General features: G+C 41.1%; 1 protein-coding gene across 10 annotated transcripts in view; it reads left to right on the top strand.

Moving 5' to 3' along the window:
* dglucy (D-glutamate cyclase) overlaps positions 1-18,016 on the top strand; it is a 138,744-nt gene extending 120,728 nt beyond the window's left edge. For 9 of the 10 annotated variants that reach the window (XM_072568062.1, XM_072568063.1, XM_072568070.1 and 6 more), the window contains 2 exons: positions 11,334-11,485; positions 15,131-18,016. In XM_072568062.1, coding sequence (XP_072424163.1) covers positions 11,334-11,485; positions 15,131-15,289 — 311 coding nt within the window. In that variant the 3' untranslated portion in view covers positions 15,290-18,016. The remainder of the gene's footprint in view (positions 1-11,333; positions 11,486-15,130) is intronic. The other variant, XM_072568067.1, reaches the window with a different exon arrangement.
* Positions 18,017-23,418: the final 5,402 nt, after the last annotated feature.

The following is a 23,418-nucleotide window of genomic DNA, read 5'->3' as shown; positions in this document are numbered from 1 at the left end:
TTCAGCAACCATTCCTGTTCCTGCTCTATCCACGTCTCCGAAATGACCACAACAAGGAAGTCCCGGTTGAAGTAGACACACTTAAAACCACCTTCCCGCCTACCACTATACTCCTGTGACCTTGAAATCTTATTCATCACCTCATTACTCTCAACCTCCTGTGCACTGGAGCTACAATTCAACTTCCCAGCCCCCTGCTGAATTAGTTTAAACCCTCCCAAAGAACATTAGCAAATTTCCTCCCCAGGATATTGGTACCCCTCTGGTTCAGTGTAGACCATCCCATTTGTAGAGGTCCCAACAGTTGTAGACTCACCAACTTTATGGGCATTTAAATGGTCATTGGGTAGGCATATGGACGAGAATGGATTAGTGTAGGTTAAATGGGCTTCAGATTGGTTTCACACGGCAGTGCAACATTGAGGACCCAAGGGCCTGTACTGCGTTGTAATGTTCTATGTTCTATAACTGTTCTCTCTCCCTATTCCTCACCTTGCTAGAACGTGGCACGGATAACAAACCAGAGATAACAATTCTGTTTGTTCTAACTCTTAGCTTCCAGTCTAGCTTCCTGAATTTCTGCCTTACATCCCCATCCCTTTTTCTACCTACATCATTGGTGCCTATGTGGATCATGACTTGGGGCTGCTCCCCTTCCCCCTTTAGGATGCCAGAAACACAATTCGAGACATCATATGAGCCCTGGCACCTGGGAGACAACACACCAACCACAAGTCTGTCTTGATCCCACAGAACCTCCTATCTATCCCCAGTGGAGTCCCCAGTGACTAATGCTGTACTCCTTTCCCCACTTCCCTTCTGAGCAATAGGGACAGACTCTGTGCCAGAGACCTGTACCCCATGGCTTATCCTGGTTAGTCGGCCTCCCAACAGTATCTAAAACGGTATGCTTGTTATTGAGGGAAGCAGCCACAGGGGATCCCTGCACTGTCTGCATGTTCCCTTTCCATCCCCTGACCGTAACCCATCTGCCTGTAGCTGAGGTGTGACTACATCCGTGTAACTCCTCTCAATTAGCCCCTCAGCCTCCCGAATGATCTGAAGTTCATCCTGCTCCAGCTCCAGTTCCCTAACGCGGTTTCCAAGGAACTGTAGTTGGGTGCACTTCTCACAGATGAAGTCAGTGGGGACACTAGTGGTGACACTAGTGCTTCCCACATAGTACAGGAGGAGCATTCCATTGTCCTAACATCCATTTCCACTGTTCTGAATTCCCAAAGAGACTATTGGAAAAAAAGCTAGTAACCTTACCAATCCAGCGCACAGAACCTTTTTTTTTGGTTAGAGTTGTGCAACATTGTGAAGTGATGCCCCATGATTACAAAAGGTGCCATAGATTGCACTGTAGATTCTGAACAATGAGAAATAATTCCAAGCAATTGGCCATTTCATACAATGCAAATGTATATCAAAGTTCATGCTTGCCTGAGTTGAAGAAAAATTTTTGGAAAGGGCAAAATGCTGACCATGAGGGATGCTTCAAAAACAAACTGGGAGGAAACCCAAAACCACATGTCTGAGTATATAACCCTCAACACAGGAAATCCCTGGTGTTGGTTGCAACAAACACACACTTTTTAAAAAGAATTCTTGCATTCTCTGAAATGTCGCACTGTTACAACCAAATTAAATTTTATTTTATGTAGCATCCTGATGCGCTTTGAATTATTTATGAAACCAATAACCTCAAGGAGTTCTCAGAAAGACCCCTTGATGCCTCACCCATTGCCTCACTCCAGGAACCAGCAGTAAAACGGGATGGAACCGTGAATGGAGTAGTGAGGGAAATGGCCAGCAGTGAGGAAGCAAGGGCATGAACAATGGGAAGGTGAGCAGAGGAATAAGAGAACAGTTAGCAGGACATCTGGGGCAGAAGTGGGGGGCAACACTGGGATGACCAATAATGGGGTGGGGCAACAACAACAGGCAAACTATGTCTGGTCCCAGTGGAATATGGATATACACCACGATAATGTCAGTGGCATTAATGTCTCGTTCAAGCACATTGGCAGGAGATGCACCATTTTTGAAAGAAACAACAACTTTTCATTATTGATACTGGTGGTTTGAAGTTTGGTTCGACTTTATATAATCTCTCCAAGGTAATTTGAATGGCAAGACTAGAGGTTGGAGTCACAATTGGAACAAGTCAGTTAAATTTACGTACTCCTATGGTTTACTTTAGATAGACTTTTGGCCAAAACATTTTTATTCAACTTCTAAAACCAGTACAAGGGCATCGCCGGCAAAGCAACAAAGTGTGAAGATAGTTAAAAATGGCAGAGGTTGCAAAACAGTTTACAAGGCCCAAGCACAGTTAGAGAGAGATCCTGCATCAACAGGTGGCCAGAATGAATCCTCCAATACCTGTTCACTAACCAAGGCCCCAGACACATCTTCCAGCAATTTATCTGCACTTCACTCAATGTGGTTTACTGTATTTGATGCTCACAATGTATTTTCCTCCATATTGGGCAGACAAAAGGCAGACTAGGCAACCTTTTTGTTGAAAACTACATGGTATCCACAGAAATGTCTCTAAGTTTCCTGTTGCCTGCCCTTTCAGCATTCCTCACTACTCCCTGGCCAACATCTCTAGTGAAGCTCATCACAAGTTGGAGGAACGGCATCTCCTTTTCCGCTTGGGGAGCTCTGCAGCCTTCGGGACTCGATATCAAGTTCGATAATTCTAGGACCTGAGAACCTTCTCCCATGTCCTTGTGCAACCCCCACAACACCAGGCCTTGTCATCACATGAGCTGCTATCACTATTACCCTATTGTCAGCTACTAATGGTCTCACTTCGCAGCTGGTGATTCCACTAGGCTAATCTTTACCCATTCCTTTGCCTGTCCAACTGTTTTTCTCTCTATCTCTCTCTGTGGGCTTCATTTCCAACTATCATTTACTCTCCCCACCCAACCTTTTCTGAGCTACAATCAGTTCTGAAGAAGGGTTACTGGACTTGAAACATTAACTCTGCCTTCTCCCCACAGATGTTGCCAGACTTGCTAAACTTTTCTAGCAATTTCTGGTTTTGTTTCTGATTGCCAGCATCAGCAGTTCTTTGCCTTTTTTTGCTTAGCCTCCAAACAGAGTGCTTGGTTGGACATAGGAACACATAGCCACTAAGGCCAGTGTGAATGGTAGCAATGCACGGGTGTGAATAAGGTTCTGAAAGAGGTTTATAGTGACCTCATAGGATTAATCAAGGTCGTTTTAGTAAATGTGTCTTCAAATGCCTTATTCTTACAGTCACACCAGCGCGCTCAATTCATCAGCTTTCTTTGTTCATCTACCAACAATTTCTATCAAGGACACATCATTCCTCACAATCATAGTTTCACCTCACCTTCACACACCTTACACTGCTGCATATCTCACAACATTGGAGACATTGCATTATGGAACTGTTGTACCAGATTACTCAAAGGAGATTGCAGCATACTTACTGGCACACTTCCCACTCTTTCACCATCAAATGGTGCGTTAGTACAGACAACAGCAGCAAAGAATAAACATGCCTGCATGTTCTTATCCCCAGGGAGGAAACAATATTTCCGTAATTGGAGAGGCTGTTGTTGAAGCCATGCCCAGCATTGGAGTTGAGACCACTGAAGCAGTATGGTCTGACCAATTTTACCTTCTTACATCCTGTTTGCAAAATCACCCAAATTCTTCTGATTTACAAACTCAGATGGTATCAGCATTCACCTCTTCCTGCCCCACACCCCAACCCAATAATTCCCCTTCCCCACCAAAATCTAGGCTTGCTCCTTTCAAATATCTAAGAATTGCAGCTTTGCCAGGCAATGGTACAGGAATAGGAAGGCCAACAGGAAGACAATACTAATGATTATGCAACCCCAACACTCAATCTGTCACTCACAGCGACCAGTTCAGATGAACTGGCATTGCACATACTTCAGAGACCAACACAGAGACAGGATGTCTAAACGACAAGAGTCAATAAAACTGCAGTACTTGGCAATGAACATAATGGTCAGACAGGATTTCCATGTTGAAGAATGCAAGATCAGTTAAACAAGTTTATGTCATTTGCCAATTTTACAGCTTTTTCCTTGTGGTTGGTGAGATAGCCAAGACAAGTGACCTGAAGCAAATGATAGCACAAGTACTAGCTCCCTGGCTGGTGAGATCACGTGTTCCACTGCAAAGCACACAGTGAAGGACTTGGATGAAATGATGAAAAAGCTGATGACAGAACACACAGAAATGCTTGGTGCATTGGCAGGCCTGCCAGATGATCTGATGGCATTGTCAATGAGCATGGAGGAGTCTGGCAGCAAATTATCACAGGCCTAGGCCAAACTTGGAGCACATTCTTTACAGCATGGAAGAGGTGGCCAACTCCATGTCAAGATTGGTGGATAATATCTTGGCTTTTACTGTACTATGAACAAAAGCAACAGAATGTCAAAGTGCTGCTATGTCAGATTGTAGTTTTGAATTCTCAGCTTTTTGCTGTGCAAATTCAGACTGCTGCTGTCATGCCAGTGTTGAAAGGACATTGAGTCTCGCACAGTAATCTTGCAATCTGTCCTCCAACTGATGAGCATAATTGTTGAGACACTGCCTAGGGGAGTGCCATTGACTCTGTAGTGCACAAATGTACTGAGTTTCTCAGAATGGCAGTGTTTGTTGTCACAACACTGACACACGTCCAGCTAGTCCAGACTTCCACTTTGCAAGCTGAGATGAAGTTGAAAGTTGGAGCTTATTTGGCGAACAGCTGCAACATGTCTACATTGTCCGCCCGTGAAACTCCAAGAAGTCCTATTACTTATACTGTTGAAGACACTAGGTCAGGCAAAGTCAGAAAACTAAAGGAATGAACAATGGTGACTAGTTGAATTTTGCATTATTTATTGGTTGTTCTGTTAGATGAAGTTGGTTTGGAATTGCAGTACAAAGGTGGCATCAGGCAAGGGCCAAAGGTGTACATGACCACACACTGTGCTGATGCCATTTTGGCACCAAAGAGACTGCTAATTACTGAATCTGTGTGTGTGAAACATAAGTTAGCATGCAGGTACAACAAGTACTTAATCAAATGGAATTTTGGCCATCGTTACTAGGGAGTTAGAATTTAAAAACAAGGAAGTCTTGTTACAACCACACAGAGTGTTGATGAGGCCACACCTGGAGTACTGTGTACAGTCTTGGTCCCTTCATTTAAGAAATGATTTACTGGTATTGGTGGCAGCTCAAAAGAGATTCACTGTACTTTTTCCAGGAATGAAGGGGTTGACTTATTGATGACCACTAGATATTTTAGGCTTTAGAAGAACTACTACTGGTCTTATGGAAAAATACAAGATTCTAAGGGGTTTGACAAGGTAGATGTTGAGAAGATGTTTCCACTAATGGGGACTTTCAAACACATAGACATAGTTGCAGAATAAGGGGACACTCATTCAAAACTGAGATCCGAGATTATTCCCTCAGAGATAGTGAATGTCTGGAATTCTCTACCTGAGAGAATTATGGAAGCATGATCAATGAAAGATTTGAAGAGGATATAGATTGATTTTTGAAATTGAGGTTGAGGGCTATTAGGAGCTGGCAGGAAAGAGGAGTTGGGGCCTAGGGTAAATCAATGATGATCTTATTGACCTCATTGCAAATATAAACATTTTGATATAAAAGGAATCAATTATATCGCAGACTTAGCAAGATGAGAGTCTACAATCTGCATTGATTGCAGATCTACCAGGGTTAAGCCCTTTTGTTTTTCCAGATTAACTGTTGGTTTAGGGTAGTGTCTTATCCTTTGCATTTCCATGGTTCAGTAATGGAATACTTGTGATGCAATGTTAGAATGCATTGGACAGGTTGGCCATTCAGTAGAAATATTAAATAGGGCAGACAGAAGAGAACAACTTTCTAAATTAAAATAGACAGTGATTACCTTTGTCATTGGGATGCAAACTCATTTGCAACCCAGATGAAAGGACTGTTCATTAATAAATTAATTAGACCTCATAAAGATTGTCTGAAAGTGCTTATGAGCTAGTTTATGATCTAGTGATATTCCAGTGGAGGTTTATACGCATTGCCGTCACACATAAAACAATCTGAATACAAATAATAGAACATACTTTCCTTCAGGATTTGTCTACACCTCCTGTCATGTCTGACATGGCTGGCTCAGGACTTTAGAGGTATTTTAGACTGAAGACATGCTTTACAATGAAGAACCATGAATACAGGACACCTTACAGAACAGAAGACCATTCACCTGTGCTAGATCATTGTTCAAAAGGTCTCAACTAAGGCCATTGCCCTGTAGGAATATAAGGGTTTACAACATTGAAGACAAGATATCAACCATAGTTCAATGGGTAGCGTATTCCTGGTGTATAAGAAATTAAATTAAATTTATAGTGAGAAATGAATAGACTTGGAAGGTATAGAATCTGTGGGTAGAATTGAGGAACTGCAAAGGAAGAAACCCTTGATGGGATTTACATACAGGCCTTCTAGCAGTAGTCAGGATGTGGAAAGAAAATCAGGAGATAGAAAAGGCATGTAGAAAATATACTATTACAGTAACCATGAGGGACTTCAATATGCAGGTGGACTTGGAAAATCAAGGAAAGGAATTAATGGAATGAGTACCACGTCGTTTTTTTTTGGACCACCTTGTGGTAGAGCCCACTAGAGAACAAGCAGTTTTTATTTTGGTGATGTGTGATGAGGCACACTTGATTAGGAGGCTTAAGATGAAGGAGCCCCTAGAGATCAGTGACCATGATTTTTTGAAAAATTCATTCAGTCATGTATTGCTGGCCATCCTAATTGCCCAGATGGTCAACCACATTGCTGTGTGTCTGGAATCACATGTAGGCCAGATCACATAAGGATGGCAGTTTCTAAAGGGCATTAGTGAACCGGATGGGCTTTTCCAACAATCAACCATGGATTCATGGTCATCATTATATTTTTAATTCAGATATTATTTTTATTGAATTCAAGTTGCAAATGTGATAGAATTCACCCTGCAGTTTGAAAGGGAGAGGCTGGAGTCGGATGTAACTGTATGACAATTGAATAAAGATAACTACAAAGACATGAGAGAGCTGGACAGAGTTGATTGGAAGGGTTACCTATCAGGGAAAATGGTGGACCAACAATGGTTGAAGTTTCTTGGGGTAATTCAGCACGCACAGCAGAAATTCATCCCAAGGAAGAAGAAGCATTCAAAGTAGAGGACACGGTGTCCGCGGCTGACAAGAATCAGGAACAGCATAAAAGCAAAAGAGAAAGCATACCATGTGGTGAAGGTTAGTGGAAAGCCAGAGGATTGGGAAGCCTTTGAAAACCAGCTTTGGTTAACTGAAAAAACAATAAGTGGGGTCGAAGGTGAAATATGTGAGTAAGCTAGCTAGTAACATAAAAGAAGATTGTTAGTCGGCGGCACGGTGGCACAGTGGTTGCACTGCTGCCTCACAGCGCCAGAGACCTGGGTTCAATTCCTGCCTCAGGCGACTGACTGTGTGGAGTTTGCACATTCTCCCTGTGTCTGTGTGGGTTTGCTCCGGTTTCTTCCCACAGTCCAAAAATGTGCAGGTTAGGTGAATTGGCTATGCTAAATTGCCTGTAGTGTTAGGCGAAGGGGTATGTGTAGGAGAATGGGTCTGGGTGGGTTGTGCTTCAGTGGGTCGGTGTGGACTTGTTGAGTCGAAGGGCCTGTAAGTAATCTAATGGTAAGAGAGAAGCAAGAACAATCATTGGGCCACTGGAAAATTAGGCTGAAGAAATAGTAATGGGGAACAAAGAAATGGTGGAGGAACTTAATACGTATTTTGGAATAGTTTTCACAGTGGAAGACACTAGCAGCATACAAGAACTTCAAGAAAGTCAGGGGCAGAGATGAGTGTAGTGTCTATCAGTAAGGTAAAGGTGGATAAATCACCCAGACTAGATGGCCTGCAGAGTTTCGAAGGAGAAAGCTGTGGAAATTGTAGAGGAATTGATGGTGGATCTTTCAGGAATTACTGGAGTGCCAGAGGACAGGGAAATTGGTCATCTAACACCCTGTTTAAGAAGGGAACGAGGCACAAGACTGGAAACTATCGGCCAGTTTAGCCTGACCTCAGTCATTGGCAAGTATTTGGAGTTCATTATTAAGGATGAAATTGTGAAGTACTTGGAAGTGCATAATAGAATATGGCTGAGTCAGCGTGGCTTAGTCAAGAGGAGGTTATACCTTACATATCTTTGAGGAGGTAACAAGTAAGTTAGACAAAGGTGAACCAGTGGAGATGATCAACTTGGATTTCCAGAGAGCCTTTGACCAGGTGCTGCATAAGAGGCAGCTAGGAAAGAGCCCATGGTGTTAGGGGCAAGATACTGGCATGGATAGAAGATTGGCAGACTGGCAGAAGGCAGACAGTAGGGATAAAGAGGTCTTTTTCATTGCTGGTGATTAGTCGAGTTCTGTATGGGTCAGCGTTGGACCTCAGCTAGTCACATCTGAAAGAAGGAGCTGGCTAAATTTGCAGATAACACAAATAGGTGGAGGGACAGGTCGCGTTGCGGAAGTGGGGAGGCAGCAGAAGGACCTAGGCATGTGAGAAGAGTGGTAGACAAGCAGGCAGCTGAAAGAACACAGCAAGCCAGGCAGCATCAGGTGGTGGAGAGGTCAATGTTTCAGGTATAACCCTTCTTCATTATTGGGAGTGGGTTTAAGAGGTACTGCAGATAAGGGGCAGGTGGGCAGGATGTGAGGTAGGGATAGGTGAACACAGGTAGAGGGTACAACCTGGTTGGTCAATAGGAGGAATGAATCCTGTTGGTAGCTGGAAGGAAGCATGGATCAGAGGAATGGAAGTAGGGGAAGGGCTGGGAAGGAGTTGGGGATGGGAAGGGAGGTAATTGAAATTGGAGAACTCAATGTTGAGTCCTCCGGGCTGTAGACTGCCCAGGTGAAAGATGAGGTGTTGTTCCTCCAATTAGTGTCTGATTCACTGTGGCAATGGAGGAAGCCAAGGATGGTCATTTTGGAAAGGGAGTGGGAAGGAGAATTAAAAAGGGCTGTGACTGGGAGCTCAGGTTGGCCCCTGCAAGTCTGGCTGAGATGGTTGATGAAAAGTGTCCTGAGTTTCCGTTTGGTCTCACCAATGTAGAGAAGACCACATTGCCACAGCAAATCAGACCACAAATTGGAGGAACCACACCTCATCTTCCATCTGGGAAGCCTACAGCCCAGACGACTCAACATTGAGTTCTCCAATTTCAAATTACCTCCTTCCCATCCCCCGACTCCCTTCCAAGCCCCTCCCCCTACCTTCCCTTCCTCTGATCGACCCTTCTAGCTACCAACCGGATTCATTCCTCCCATCGACCAACCAGGTCATAATCTCTACCCTATCCCTACTTCACCACCCCACCCCACCCCCCCGCCCCCCACCGCATCCTTCGTATCTGAAGCTCCCCTTACACTCACCCCCAGTCCTGAAGAAGGGGTACACCCAAAATATTAACTTCTCCATCTCCTGACGCTGCCTGGCTTGCTATGTTCTTCCAGCCTCCTGCTCATCTACCTTAGATTCCAGCATCTGCAGTTTTTTTTATCTCTAACCATGTGAGGAGAGTATGCAAAGAAGTAGCAGATGGAATACAGCATGAGAAATAATGAAGTTATGTGCTTTGGTAGGAAGAATAGAGGCATGGTATATTTTCTAAATGGGAAAAGGCTTTCTGAAGCACGAAGTTACTTGGATTTTCAGGATTCTCCTAAGGTTAACATGCAGGTTCAGTTGGCAGTTGGGCAGACAAATGCAATATTAGCATTCATTTCAAGACCGCTAGAGTTCAAGAGCAGACATGAACTGATGAGGCTGTATAAGGCTCTGATTAGATCCCATATGGGATATTGTCAGCAGTTTTGAGCCCCCTGTCTAAGAAAATATGTGCTGGCAGAGCAGAAAATCCAGAGAACGTTTGTAAGAATGATGAAGAGTTTGTCATGTGAGGAGTAGCTAGGACTTTGGGTCTTGCAAGGATGCCTGCCTTGAAGAAGTTTTCCTCCTCTCTCTACAAGAATCTCAGTGAATCGCGCTCTCGCTGCAACCCCCAGGTCATCTCCTCTCTGACCTACCACCTTCATCCGCACCCCCCCATTCACCCATTGTACTCTTTGCTACCTTCCCCCACCCTCTCTCTGACCTATCACCTTCATCCCCACCCCCCATTCACCCATTGTACTCTTTGCTACCTTCCCCCACCTTCCTCTCTGACCTATCACATCCATCCCCATCCCCATTCACCTATTGTACTCTATGCTACTTTCTCCCGACCCCTACCCCCTCTCATTTATCTCTCCACTCTGCAGGCACCCTGCCTCTATTCCTGATGAAAGACTTTTGTCTGAAATGTCAATTTTCCTGCTCCTCGGATGCTGCCTGACCTGCTGTGCTTTTCCAGCACGACTCTAATCTAGACTCTGGGTCTATAGTCAGTGGAATTTAGAAGGGTGAGTAGTGATCTGATTGAAACTTACAGCATACTAAGAGGCCTGGATAGGGTGAATGTAGTAAAGATGTTTCCTCTAGTAGGAGAGACTAGGACCCAAGGGCACAGCCTCAGAGTGAAGGATTGAGTTTTTAGCACTGTGGTGAGGACAAATTTCTTCAGCCAGGGGTTGGTGAATCTATGGAACTCATTACTGCTGAAAACTGTGGAGACTAAGTCATTGAGTATATTTAAGACAGAGATAGATAGGTCTTTGATTAGTAAGGCAATTAAGCATTTCAGGGAGAAGGCAGGGGAATGGGGTTGAGAAACATATCAGCCATGTTTGAATTGCATAATAGACTTGATTGGCCGACTGGCCTAATTCTGCTCCTGTGTCTTATGGTGTTAAGATCAACACTTAGTTAGAGGTTATGGGTTTAAGTCCTACTCCAGAGAATTAACCGCAAAAATCCAGGCCTGTACTTCAGTTGTCTTCTGGCCAGTAGGTCTGGGTTCAAGTTCCACTTGCCCCAGAGGTGTCTCATAATATGTCCAAACATATAGATTAAAATAACTGAAGACATCTATAATGTAATTAGCTTCTGTCAGTAACTTGTAGGTAAGTTAAGCTTTCAGTATTCAATCTTGGTGTTCCATAAATGTGATTGTGGATTATCCATTGCAGAGTAGTTGCTGGTTCTGGAGTTAGTATGATTGATAGACAGAATCGCCCTTTCTCACTCTTGGGTTCTTGAGATTTGGCCAACTCAAAATAGTTCTTTAAGTCTTCTCAGAAGAAGAAGCAATTTTAAACGATATATTTTTATTAGGTGTATCAAACTGGGGAGGTTATGCTGTAGCCTGCGGTCTGTACATTCTCAATAGCTGCGCGATCCACGAACGCTATCTACGCAAAGCACTTGGGTTTCCTATGACATCTGAAATGGTTGGCTACATCTTGGCACTGCCTACAGTCCAGAAGGTAAGTAACAAAGGGATTTATTTTCTCCCAGAATAATAGATCACTTTCCAGTGAGTTATTTTTTTCTTTGTCTTCTCCTGCTCCTATCAGCCATCCTTTTTCTATTTCTTATTTTATCAAGGCTACTCAGCTCTTTGATCCTGAGTTTAACTCTCTTGTTCTTCAAAGCTCTCCCTTACAGACTATTTCTCTGCACCTTGAAATCAAGTCTTGACTCTGACTGTCTGGCTTATTCCTTCCCAGGATCCCAAAACTGTGGAACTTCAAATACTTCTTAATGATCCTCTCTTTCCACATCTGAAAGTTTTTAAAGTAAACAGTGTAGAATTTTGACCTGGTATAATCATCAACATCACTAAAAAAAACAGAATATTGATTCATAAGATACTGCTTTATATGAGAGCTCTTTGTGCAATTTGGCTATCAGGTGGTTCCTGATGAAGGACAGCACTCTGAAAGGTAGTGCTTCCAAACAAACCTGTTTGACCATAACCTGGTGTTGTGTGATTTTTAACTTTGTACAGCCCAGTCCAACACCGGCACCTCCAAATCATGTTTTTTTACATTACAACAATGACTGTACCTCATAGGTATTCATTGACTGTTAAGCACTTTGAGATGTCCTGAGGCAATGAAAGAAAATATAGAAATGCAAGTTTCTTTTTTTTTTCAGTCAAACTAGTGCCTCTTGATCTATTGGTTCTTTTTTCTAAGCTGTTTCTCCCTCAATGCTATCCTGGATTGTACTGCTAGTCTTTTAACCCCTTTAAAACAAAAAAAATTGAATTGTTTGAAATGGGTACATCATGTCATTTACTTATTTTTATGTTTTCGTTCCTCCTAATCGTTAAGTTTTCTGCATTGCACCCTACTTGCCAACAGGGTGGTTGGTTATAGGCAACTTTTATGACTCCTGTCTTGTTTGCTATCCTAATGGCTTGTTATTTTTATGTCTGATGGGATGTTTCCTTCTGGTAAAGTTGGGTATAAAGGTTGTCATAGTAACTGCTTGTTTCAATATGACTCACTAGAAGAAAAACATTTCCTTCATGTAATATCTTATGCAGATTCTTAGAAATGACTCAAAGTGCTTTATAAATTATGTTGATAGACATTAACATAGAACATAGAACAATACAGCGCAGAACAGACCCTTCGGCCCTCGATGTTGCGCCAACCTGTGAATTATTCTCCGCTCGTCTCCCTACACTATCCCATCATTATCCACGTGCTTATCCAAACACGTTGGGTAAAGAATTAATCAATAAATATAGAACAGGTGGGGGCCATTCAGTCTCTTGAGCTTCAGATAAATCAATCTGTTTACCCTATTCATTCCACATTCCTTGATACCCTTTCATAACAAAAAAATCTCAATCTCAGTTATGCAATTCACAATTGATCCCATCTTTTTTTTGAGGCAGAGAACATCAGATTTTTATCTTTTTCTTCTGTGCATCTGTATTTCCTGGTATCATCTTTGAACAGCCTAGTTCTAATTTTGAGGTTCTGTTCTTTTCTCTGGATAGTCTCACCATAGTAAATAGTTCCTTTCTATCACCTCCTTGTTCACTTAAACATCTCAATTAAATCACTGCTTAATCAAAGGAATACATATCTCAGTTATGTAATTCCATCATGAAACAACTCTTATAATCCTGGTATCATGCTAGTGAATCTGTGCTGCATTCCACTTAAGACGAGTATATCCTTTGAGGTTTAGAAGTAAATACACCACTTTTAAAGCAGGTTTAGCCAGAGCTTTATTCAACTGTAACATAACTTTCATCCCTTTGTATTACAATACCCTTGAGATAAAAGTATTTTAAAAAGTATTTTTGTAGCCATACCTGTCTGTTAGCTGTTAATGTTAGGAAGCACAATACCAACTACACTGACAAACTTGACTTTTTAAGATAATCTCTCCTTCAGTGAAGCAGGTTCTCCCCAGTTTCTCTGGTAAAAGCCTCTGCTATGTAATTGTAGAGGTGAAGCTACTTTCTGTCATCATTTTACACACAGCCAGTAGCACACCAGATCTACTGGTTAGCATGAATCAATAGGTGGCACGTGGCACAGTGGTTAGCACTGCTGCCTCACAGCGCTAGAGACCCCGGTTCAATTTCCGCCTCAGGCAACTATCTGTGTGGAGTTTGCACATCCTCTGCGTGGGTTTCCTCCGGGTGCTCCGGTTTCCTCCCACAGTGCAAAAATGTGCACATTAGGTGAATTGGCCATGCAAAATTGCCTGTAGTGTTAGGTGAAGGAGCAAATGTAGGGGAATGGGTCTGGGTGGGTTGATGTTTGGGTGGACTTGTTGGGCTGAAGGGCCTGTTTCCACACTGTGAGTAATCTAATCTTAAACAATGTTGTACTCTTTGCTTGGTGTATGCTGAACGTTGCATCAAATAAACAAGCAGCTCATTCAGCCCAAATAGTATATGCACCACATATGCCGGTGTTTATGCACCATATGAGTCTCCTCAAATCCCTTTTTATACCATTTTTTTCCCTCCTTTTCCTTTCTCCATCATCTATGAATTTATATGACTCTTTTCATTATTTCTCTAGCAGCATGTTCCACATTTTAACTGCTGGGTAAAGAAATGTCTTCTGACTTAGAACATAGAACATAGAACATAGAACAATACAGCACAGAACAGGCCCTTCGGCCCACGATGTTGTGCCGAACTTCTATCCTAGATTAAGCACCCATCCATGTACCTATCCAAATGCCGCTTAAAGGTCGCCAATGAATCTGACTCTACCACTCCCACGGGCAGCGCATTCCATGCCCCCACCACTCTCTGGGTGAAGAACCCACCCCTGACATCTCCCCTATACCTTCCACCCTTCACCTTAAATTTATGTCCCCTTGTAACACTCTGTTGTACCCGGGGAAAAAGTTTCTGACTGTCTACTCTATCTATTCCTCTGATCATCTTATAAACCTCGATCAAGTCACCCCTCATCCTTCGCCGTTCCAACGAGAAAAGGCCGAGAACTCTCAACCTATCCTCGTATGACCTACTCTCCATTCCAGGCAACATCCTGGTAAATCTTCTCTGCACCCTCTCCAAAGCTTCCACATCTTTCCTAAAGTGAGGCGACCAGAACTGCACACAGTACTCCAAATGTGACCTAACCAAAGTCCTGTACAGCTGCAACATCACCTCACGACTCTTGAATTCAATCCCTCTGCTAATGAACGATAATACTCCATAGGCCTTCTTACAAACTCTATCCACCTGAGTGGCAACCTTCAAAGATCTATGTACATAGACCCCAAGATCCCTCTGTTCCTCCACCTGACCAAGAACCCTACCATTAACCCTGTATTCCGCATTCTTATTTGTTCTTCCAAAATGGACAACTTCACACTTGGCAGGGTTGAACTCCATCTGCCACTCCTCAGCCCAGCTCTGCTGGATTTCCCTACTGGACTTCCCTACTGGATTTATTAATCACTGTCTTATATTTGTGACTTTTCTGGTTTTTTTCAGTCCCACAAGTGAAATTATTTTTTCCAAATCTACATTTGTCAAACTACCATCTTCTTTCTGCAATAAGAAGACTTGTCTTTTCCATCCTTCCAGAAGCTTATAAAATCCCAGTTCTGTAATCAATGTTTTCATCTGCCTTCAGGAAGAAAAGTTGTTGGAGTTGTTGGTGAAACATGGAATTCGAAGTGGAAAAACTGGGAATCTGGGAATGGAAGTGGATGGCTTGCTCTTTCATGATACGCACTCCTCTATGATCAGACAGCTGCTGGAAATCACACTGGGACAGGCCCAATCAACCTAATGCACAAAGATAGGAAACTTGAAAAAGAATTCAGTCATTAATGCTCGCCTTTTAACTGAGGAAATTCCAGTTAGTTTGCACTAAATGGTGTAGTAATAGTTTCATGACAGGTAGGTAATAATGTAGTTAAATTTTTGATTACTTTCATGGCTATGTTATGTTTCAATTTCACTTCAAGAATACACTATTTTCCTTCCACAAACCAGGTTATTCCAGAGAATGTGTTAGTTGTTTCTAATCTTATTCTTTAGATAATTGTTCATTTTCATATTAATTCTGGACACTGTAAAATTTAATGAAGAAGAAAGGCAAGGTTTAGTAAATATTTCGCTCACCGAAGTATTTTATGGTCAACCTTTGTTGTTCCAGGGAAAGCACCCCCCAGTCTATCCAAACTTTCCTCATAGGTCACACCCTCCAGACAAGCAACATCCTGGGTAAATCTAACTGCCTTGCTACCTTCGGCGATGTGGATAAATGCACAAAGGTGCCTCTGATCTTCAGTAGTTTCTATAATTCTACCATTCATAGTGTAATCCCTTATCTTGTTAGCTCTTTCCAAGTGCATTAGCTCTCACTTCTGAGGGCTGAATTCCATTTGTCACTGTTCAGCCCACCCAACCAATCTTTTCTGCAAAAATTCTTTTCTTATCATATCCATATTAGAGTACAATTTTAGACTGAAAAAGAGAAGGAGGACTTACTTCTTTGAAATGCCCAATGAAATATTGAGGCTAGCATTGATCGCAAAACTGTGGTAAATAAATCATTTGGTCACAACTTGAATATATATTTAACATAGGTGGTGGATCTTAAAGTTTAGAGAATAACTAAAATAAAGAAGTTACATCCTTAAAACAGCATGTATACATATCAGACACGGTGATGGAATGAAATGATTTCAGAGAAAAACACTGATATCACAGTATCTAAAACATGACTCACAAACAAGTGATTTATCTTTAATGAGCAATGACTGAAAAACATTATCTGATCATTGTCTCTGCTGTTTGTGAGACAACATCGCTGTGTGAGAATAGCCTGACAGACTTTCTTACATTATAGCAGTAACTACAAGACAAAAATTACATTTTTCTGTAATGTTGTGGAGTCTTTCGGGTGTAAATATGCTACATAAATAGAAGAAAATTTAGCGCATTGTGATTTGTTTCTTAGAAAGGTATTAGAGTTTGCGAAACAACCTCAGTTATCTGAACGTCAATTATCCAAATTTCGGATTATCCAAACAAGATCTCAAGATCCCGTAAAATATTATCTGTTATCCGAACATCACTTATCCGAACAAAATGCTTCCCACCTGTCTCATTTGGATAATCGAGATTGTTCTGTGCAAAGAAGATACATTTTTCCATCTCATCCACTATGTTGATTAATGTAACTATATTTCCACAACTGATAAGTTAGAACATTGTTATTTTTAGATTTTTGATATGCTTTTATGGCACTTTCACTTCAGGTATTGTGCCCCATATTGTTGTTAAAATAAGTTATTCTAGTATCTGTGTGATTCATTCTTCAACTATGTCAACTCAGATAATTGTGCACATTTTGCTTAGAAGACTGACAACTTTCTTGAGAAGTGAGGACAAATATTTCTCTGATTGGAGTATTTAAGGTCTTGTTGCAACTATGTGCTGTGAATACCAAATAGTTTGATGAAACTTTGCAGTGAGATATTGAAAAGATACAGGACATGCTTGTCACAATCATCTGATCATCACCCCCCCGCTGTCCATAAATGGAGCTTAAAGTTTAGCAAATTGAAAGATTGAAAAGCATCCTGTTCTCTAAAGCAACACAACTAGATTAGATATGGTGGCTCATTTTCTGGTGAGATGCCATGGTGATAGGAATTATTAATGATTTTCTCAAAAATAGGTAGTTGTTCTTTAACTACACACTGCTAAAAATAAATAAATTATCTGACCACCATCTCATTGCTGTTTGTGAGCATTGATGTGCACAGATTGTTTACCATGTTTCCAGGCAATATACCAGTAAGCATATTTCAAAAAATGCATTTTTAGATACATATTTAGATTAGATTAGATTCTGTACAGTATGGAAACAAGCCATTTGGCCCAACAAGTCCATACCGACCCTCCGAAGAGTAACCCACCCCAGACCCCTATCCTATGTTTGCCCCTGACTAATGCAGCTAATGCAATGGGCAATTTAGCATGACCAATTTACCTGACCTGCACATCTTTGGATTGTGGGAGGAAACTGGAGCACCCAGAGAAAACCCATGCAAACACGGGGAGAATGTGCAAACTCCACACAGACAGTCACCTGAGCCAGAAAACCTTAATGTTGTAAAAGGTATTTTATAAATACAAGTCCTTTATTGCAGAAAAGAAAGAAAAAAAAACTGCAGGCAAGGTGATTTATCTTTAGAATGTGTCGAGTGTTTACAAGGAAATTAACATTTCATTAACTATTTTAAACAATCTAAGGATTTTTATATTTCAAGTAGGAATGCAACTTTTTTTAAGTTATATTATGTTTCTATAGCTACGTTGTGTTCCATTTTTGCTTGCAGAATTAATACAAGACTTTCCTTGAAAGCAGATTATTCCAGTGTCTCTAGCTCGAGATAATTGTGCACAATACCATTCAGCATTTCATTTTGCTTCAGAAAGGTGACAAATTTATGTGACTGGACTATTTTGGAACTTGGATAAAAGCTCTGTGTTATGATCCTCACTGATGTTATTATTTGTTACGTTGGATTTCAGACAAAAACCTGGCTTGTTGATCATATTCTGATCTGATTTAGTTTTAACAAAGTGATGTCTTGCTGAATCATAAACATCCAATGTTACAGATTTTGCTTTAACAATAAAACAGATGTTTATTAACAACATTAATGAAGATACAATAGAATGTACCAGACTACATACTTAACAATACAAATTCAAGGATTTTAAATATATAGTAAAAGTACAATTGCATTTATCCCAAAACACTCCTTCATAAATTTAAGAAAAACACAGCTTTTGTACAGGACCCCAAAACACAGCTCTGATACAATACCCAAAGCACCACTCCTATATGGCCTAACTGCCAAGTCCCTGTATGTGCCATCTGGATAAATTTAAGTCCTTTGTGACTTTGACTTACAGATTACAGCTACAGATACCTTCTTTTGGCGTTACTATACACCTGAGTTTAAATGTACTTAGATTTAAGCAACCTCTTCAGGCTTTTATCCTAATGCTTCTGGTCTGGGATTAACATTAACTCCAGTTTAAAACTACTCAGGTCACTGTATCCTTCCCTTCTCAGGACTTCACAGGACTGTTCAAACTCAAAGAATAAAGAACAGTACAGCACAGGAACGGGCCCTTCAGCCATCCAAGCCTGCACTGACATATTTTGCCTTTCCATACTAAAACTGTCTTTACTTACAGGATCCATATTCCCCTATTCCCCTCCTATTAATGTATTCATCCATGTGCTCCTTGAATGCTGCTGTTGTGACTGCTTTTACCATCTCCAATGTGTTACAGGCACTCACACCCTTTGTGTGTCTTACATATTTCTTTTAAACATTCCCCCTGCACCTTGAACCTGTGTCCCCTAGTAAAACGCCTTATACTTTCCACCCTATCTATGCCATTCACAATCTTCTCAACTTCTATCAGGTTGCCCCTCAATCTCCTGCATTCCAGTGAAAACGAAACCAATCTTTTCAACCTTTCTTCATCGTTAAAATCCCCCTTACCAGGCAACATCCTGGTAAACCAGTTCTGTACCCTGTCCAAAGCATCCAGCTCCTTCTGATAGTATGGTGACCAGAACTGTATTCAATATTCCAAGTGTGGCCTAACTAAAGTTCATTAAAGCTGCAGCATAATTTGTCTACTTTTACACTTAATGGTCCTTTAAATGAATGCAAGCATGCTATAAGCCTTTTTTTACTACCTTATCTACCTGCGCTGCCACGTTTAGTGATCTGGGGACCTGCACACCCAGATCTCTCCGCATATCATTACTCCTAATGGTTCTGCCATTCACCATATAATTTCCACCTATACTTGATCTTCCAAAATGCATCGCCTCACATTTGTCTGGATTAAACTCCGTCTGCCATTTTTCTATTCCGAAAAGCATCCTTTCGACACAGCTACCCTCTGTCTCCTATGACTAAGCCAGTTATAGAGTCATAGAGATGTAGAGCACGGAAACAGACCCTTCGGTTCCAACTCATCCATGCCAACCAGATATCCTAACCTAATCTAGTCCCATTTGCCAGCACTTGCCCATATCCCTCCAAACCCATCCTACTCATATAACTATCTAGATGCCTTTTAAATGTTGTAATTGTACCAGCCTCCACCACTCCCTCTGGCAGCTCATTCCATACACGCACCACCCTCTGCATGAAAAAGTTGCCCCTTATGTCCCTTTTATATATTTCTCCTCTCACTCTTAAGCTATGCTGTCTAGTTCTGGACTCCCCCACCCCAGGGAAAAGACTTTGTCTATTTATCCTATCCATGCCCCTCATGATTTTGTAAACCTCTATAAGGTCACCCCTCAGCCTTCGACGCTCCAGGGAAAACAGCCCCAGCCTGTTCAGCCTCTCTCTATAGCACAAATCCTCTAACCTGGCAACGTCCTTGTAAATCTTTTCTGAACCCTTTCAAGTTTCATGACATGCTTCCGATAGGAAAGAGACCAGAATGGTACACAATATTCCAAAAGTTTTTGCTAGCTCACCCTTAAAACCAAGTGAGTTCACCTTTTGTGCCAGTCCACCATGATGGATCTTGTAAAAGGCTTTGCTGGTCTGTGTAGACAACATCAACCACTTTTCCCTCATCAATTATCTTTGTCACCTCCTCAAAAAACTTGATCAAGTTAGTGAGGCACAACCTCCCTTGCACAAAACCAAGCTATCTGTTGCAAGTAAGTCCATTTATTTTTAAATGCGTGTAGATTTAAAACTGAAGCCCAAGGACACCTCTAAGAAAGCTTAAGCTTAAAAATAACTACTTCCAGGAGTCTCTAACAAACCTTGAGGCCCCATTGTTTACTTTTCTGGGTCAAAAAGCAGTCTTAAGTTAAACAAAAATTCTTTAGTGGTGCACAAACACCCATTCATTCTAAATCCAGGCCTCAAAAAACTGTTATAAAAAAGAAACCACAATGGTAATAGAAATATTTACAAGTTAATTATTCAATTAAGACACACGCAAAATCCACAGGTTAAAAAGCCAAAAACCAAAACTTAGAATAAATCAAAGTATAAGACTCACAGTTTATATCAAATTCATAATTTTAATTATAAATACTGCCATGAGTCTTTGCAGGGAAACACTGGAAGGTTGTTTTAAGATAGAAAGCTGAAAATGTGTTGCTGGAAAAGCGCAGCAGGTCAGGCAGCATCCAAGGAGCAGGAGAATCGACGTTTCAGGCATGAGCCATTCTTCAGGACCTGCTGCGCTTTTCTAGCAACACATTTTCATCTCTGATCTCCAGCATCTGCAGTCTTCACTTTCTCCTAGGTTGTTTAAGATGCCAACCCCACTCATTCTGATATTCCAATAGGCTGAAAATCATTTTAAGTTTAGTTATGTATTGCATTTATTGTAATACGTATGGCTACACAAAAGCAAAACAAAACCATAAATGACCATAGTGATTACCTTAATAAGAATTTAATATATCTTTTAAAGCTATGGTTTTTTTCCTAAATCATTTGATTAGATTTTGGATTAATATGAGTTTTCAGCTTCATGAAATTTTGGCTCCTGGCCTTTTGGGTCTATCAACACAAAATGAACTAGTATAGTTCAAGAAGGCAGCTCAAGACCACCTTCTCAAAGGCAGCTAAAGATGGGCAATAAGTACTGGCCCACCAAATAATGCTCATATCTCAGGAATGAATTGGAAAAAATAGCCCTATGTAATTCCTGCTCAGTGAAATGAAATTAAAACCCTGGTGCACTTATCCTTTCCTGAGAGGGTGTTAGTTACAGAACTGACAAAGGGAGTAGTTAAAAAACATAATAATGGAAGATATTTGTTCTCTCTGTCAATAAACTAGTGACATCAGTATGCACGTACTCTCCCATATTGGACGGTTTACTACTTTACTAGTTACTATTTGTCTAGTATGGGGTTTATTTCCTGGAATTCCACTTTAACAGTGATGAGGGTGGACCTATGTCATGTGCACAGCAGTGTTTCAAGAGAGGACTTACCACCATCATCTCAGGGAAGGTCAGGCATGGGCAATAAATGTTAGCCTAGCATGCACTGATCCTCAAATAAAGAAAAGATAACCTGTTGCCTTCAGATCAAAAGATATCATAGGAGCTAAAGTTTCATATTAAAGACAATTTATTTTGCATTTGACCGCATAGAGACTTCAGACAGAACTATGGGTTTATTTAATTCCCAATTATGGACAAAAATAAAGGACAAAAGAAACATAAAGACTATAATCTCAGGGACCTAAACAAATTGAGTGAAAAGTCACATGATACAAAACTGTTACAATTGGAAAGTGGATGTTCTTATAAATCCATGTTATCTTGCCTGATTTTACCTGAAGCTCTAATCCAATCCCATTTTCTACAACGAACTCTACTTCCATCCATATATTTTACCAGAAGCTCAAATTCTATCCAATCTACTAAAAAGTTCTAAATCATAATCTTTAACTGGAATTTTCATGTTATTTTAAATCTTTATCAAAAGTTTTAACACAATCCCAGTCTAATTTCAAAACTCAAATCCAACTCAAATTTCTTCCCCAAAACTGTAATCCAATTCAATCCTCATCTGAAGTCTAGTCATTTCAATCTCCACCAGAATAGCTACTCCAAGTTAATTTCTTGCTGATAGATGTAATTCAAGCATAATCTTTACCAGAAAATCTACTGAAACTTCTAACTGGAAACTACAAAAATGATCTAATTCTTTCAAAGCTCTAAATCAATTGTAAATCTTTCTGAACACACTTGTTCTTACTAAGCCCTAAATCGGAACTTAGTACCACATCTTCTAAAATCAAAAGGAACACTGTGTGGAGCACAGTGTGGAACTCCTAAAAGGGCGTTGATAGGTTGGTGGAGTGGGTGACAAATGACTTGCAGGCATAGGTTTAAGGTGAGAGGAGGAAAGTTTAAAGGAGATGTGCAAAGCAAGTTTTTTGCACAGAGGGTGGTGGCACCTGGAACGTGCTGCCAGGGTAAGTGGTAGAAGCAGATGATATAGCAATATTTAAGAGGCATTTAGACTCATGAACAGGTCGGGAATAGTGAGATATGGACCACATGCAGGCAGATGGGATTAGTTTAGAGTGGCATCATGACCAGAGTGGACACGGTGGGCTGTAGGGCCTGTTCCTGTGCTGTAATTACTTGTTCCATTCCCTTACTCATTATAAAAGATAAAAGACAGTCCAAAGATGTGCAGGTCAGGTGAATTGGCCATGCTAAATTGCCCATAGTGTTAGGTAAAGGGGTAAATGTAGGGGAATGGGTGGGTTGCGCTTCGGCGGGTCGGTGTGGACTTGTTGGGCCGAAGGGCCTGTTTCCACACTGTAAGTAATCTAATCTAAAGAAAATGGTTAGCAAGTAACTTGAAATGTTAATGAAGTGCTGCTTTTCTTGCAAGGGTGATGGACAATAAAACTAGACAGATAACTGCACACTGCTTTGTAAAGAGCACACTTACAGATTACTGTGTGTAATTGTGGTGGCCCTATTTATGGTGAGTTCATAAAGTTGCTATAATTCCAGAGACCATAGAGAAAGATAACTGGTCATGAAATTTTCAAGAATGAGAGCTGGATTTCAAGAGTTACGTTATGGGGAGATATTAAATAAATTACACTTATTTTCTTAAGAATTTAGAAGGCTAAAGGTGATCTTATCAAAGTCTTCAAGATAGTTATGGGAAAAGCTAGAGCACATAAAGATAAACTATTTCCTCTTGTTGGGGATTCTGGAACTGTGGGGCATAGTCTGAAGATTAGGAGCAGACCTTTCAGCAGAGATGTTAGAGAGGACTTCTATGGGGCTGAGAAACATATCAGTCATGATCGAATGGTGGTGCTGGCTTGTTGGGCTAAATGGCCAATTCCACTGCTC

This window comes from Chiloscyllium punctatum, chromosome 4, assembly GCF_047496795.1.
Source record: "Chiloscyllium punctatum isolate Juve2018m chromosome 4, sChiPun1.3, whole genome shotgun sequence".
Classification (NCBI taxonomy): domain Eukaryota; kingdom Metazoa; phylum Chordata; class Chondrichthyes; order Orectolobiformes; family Hemiscylliidae; genus Chiloscyllium; species Chiloscyllium punctatum.
The sequence above is the reverse complement of the archived record's forward strand: the minus strand, read 5'-3'. Positions and strand labels throughout refer to the sequence as shown.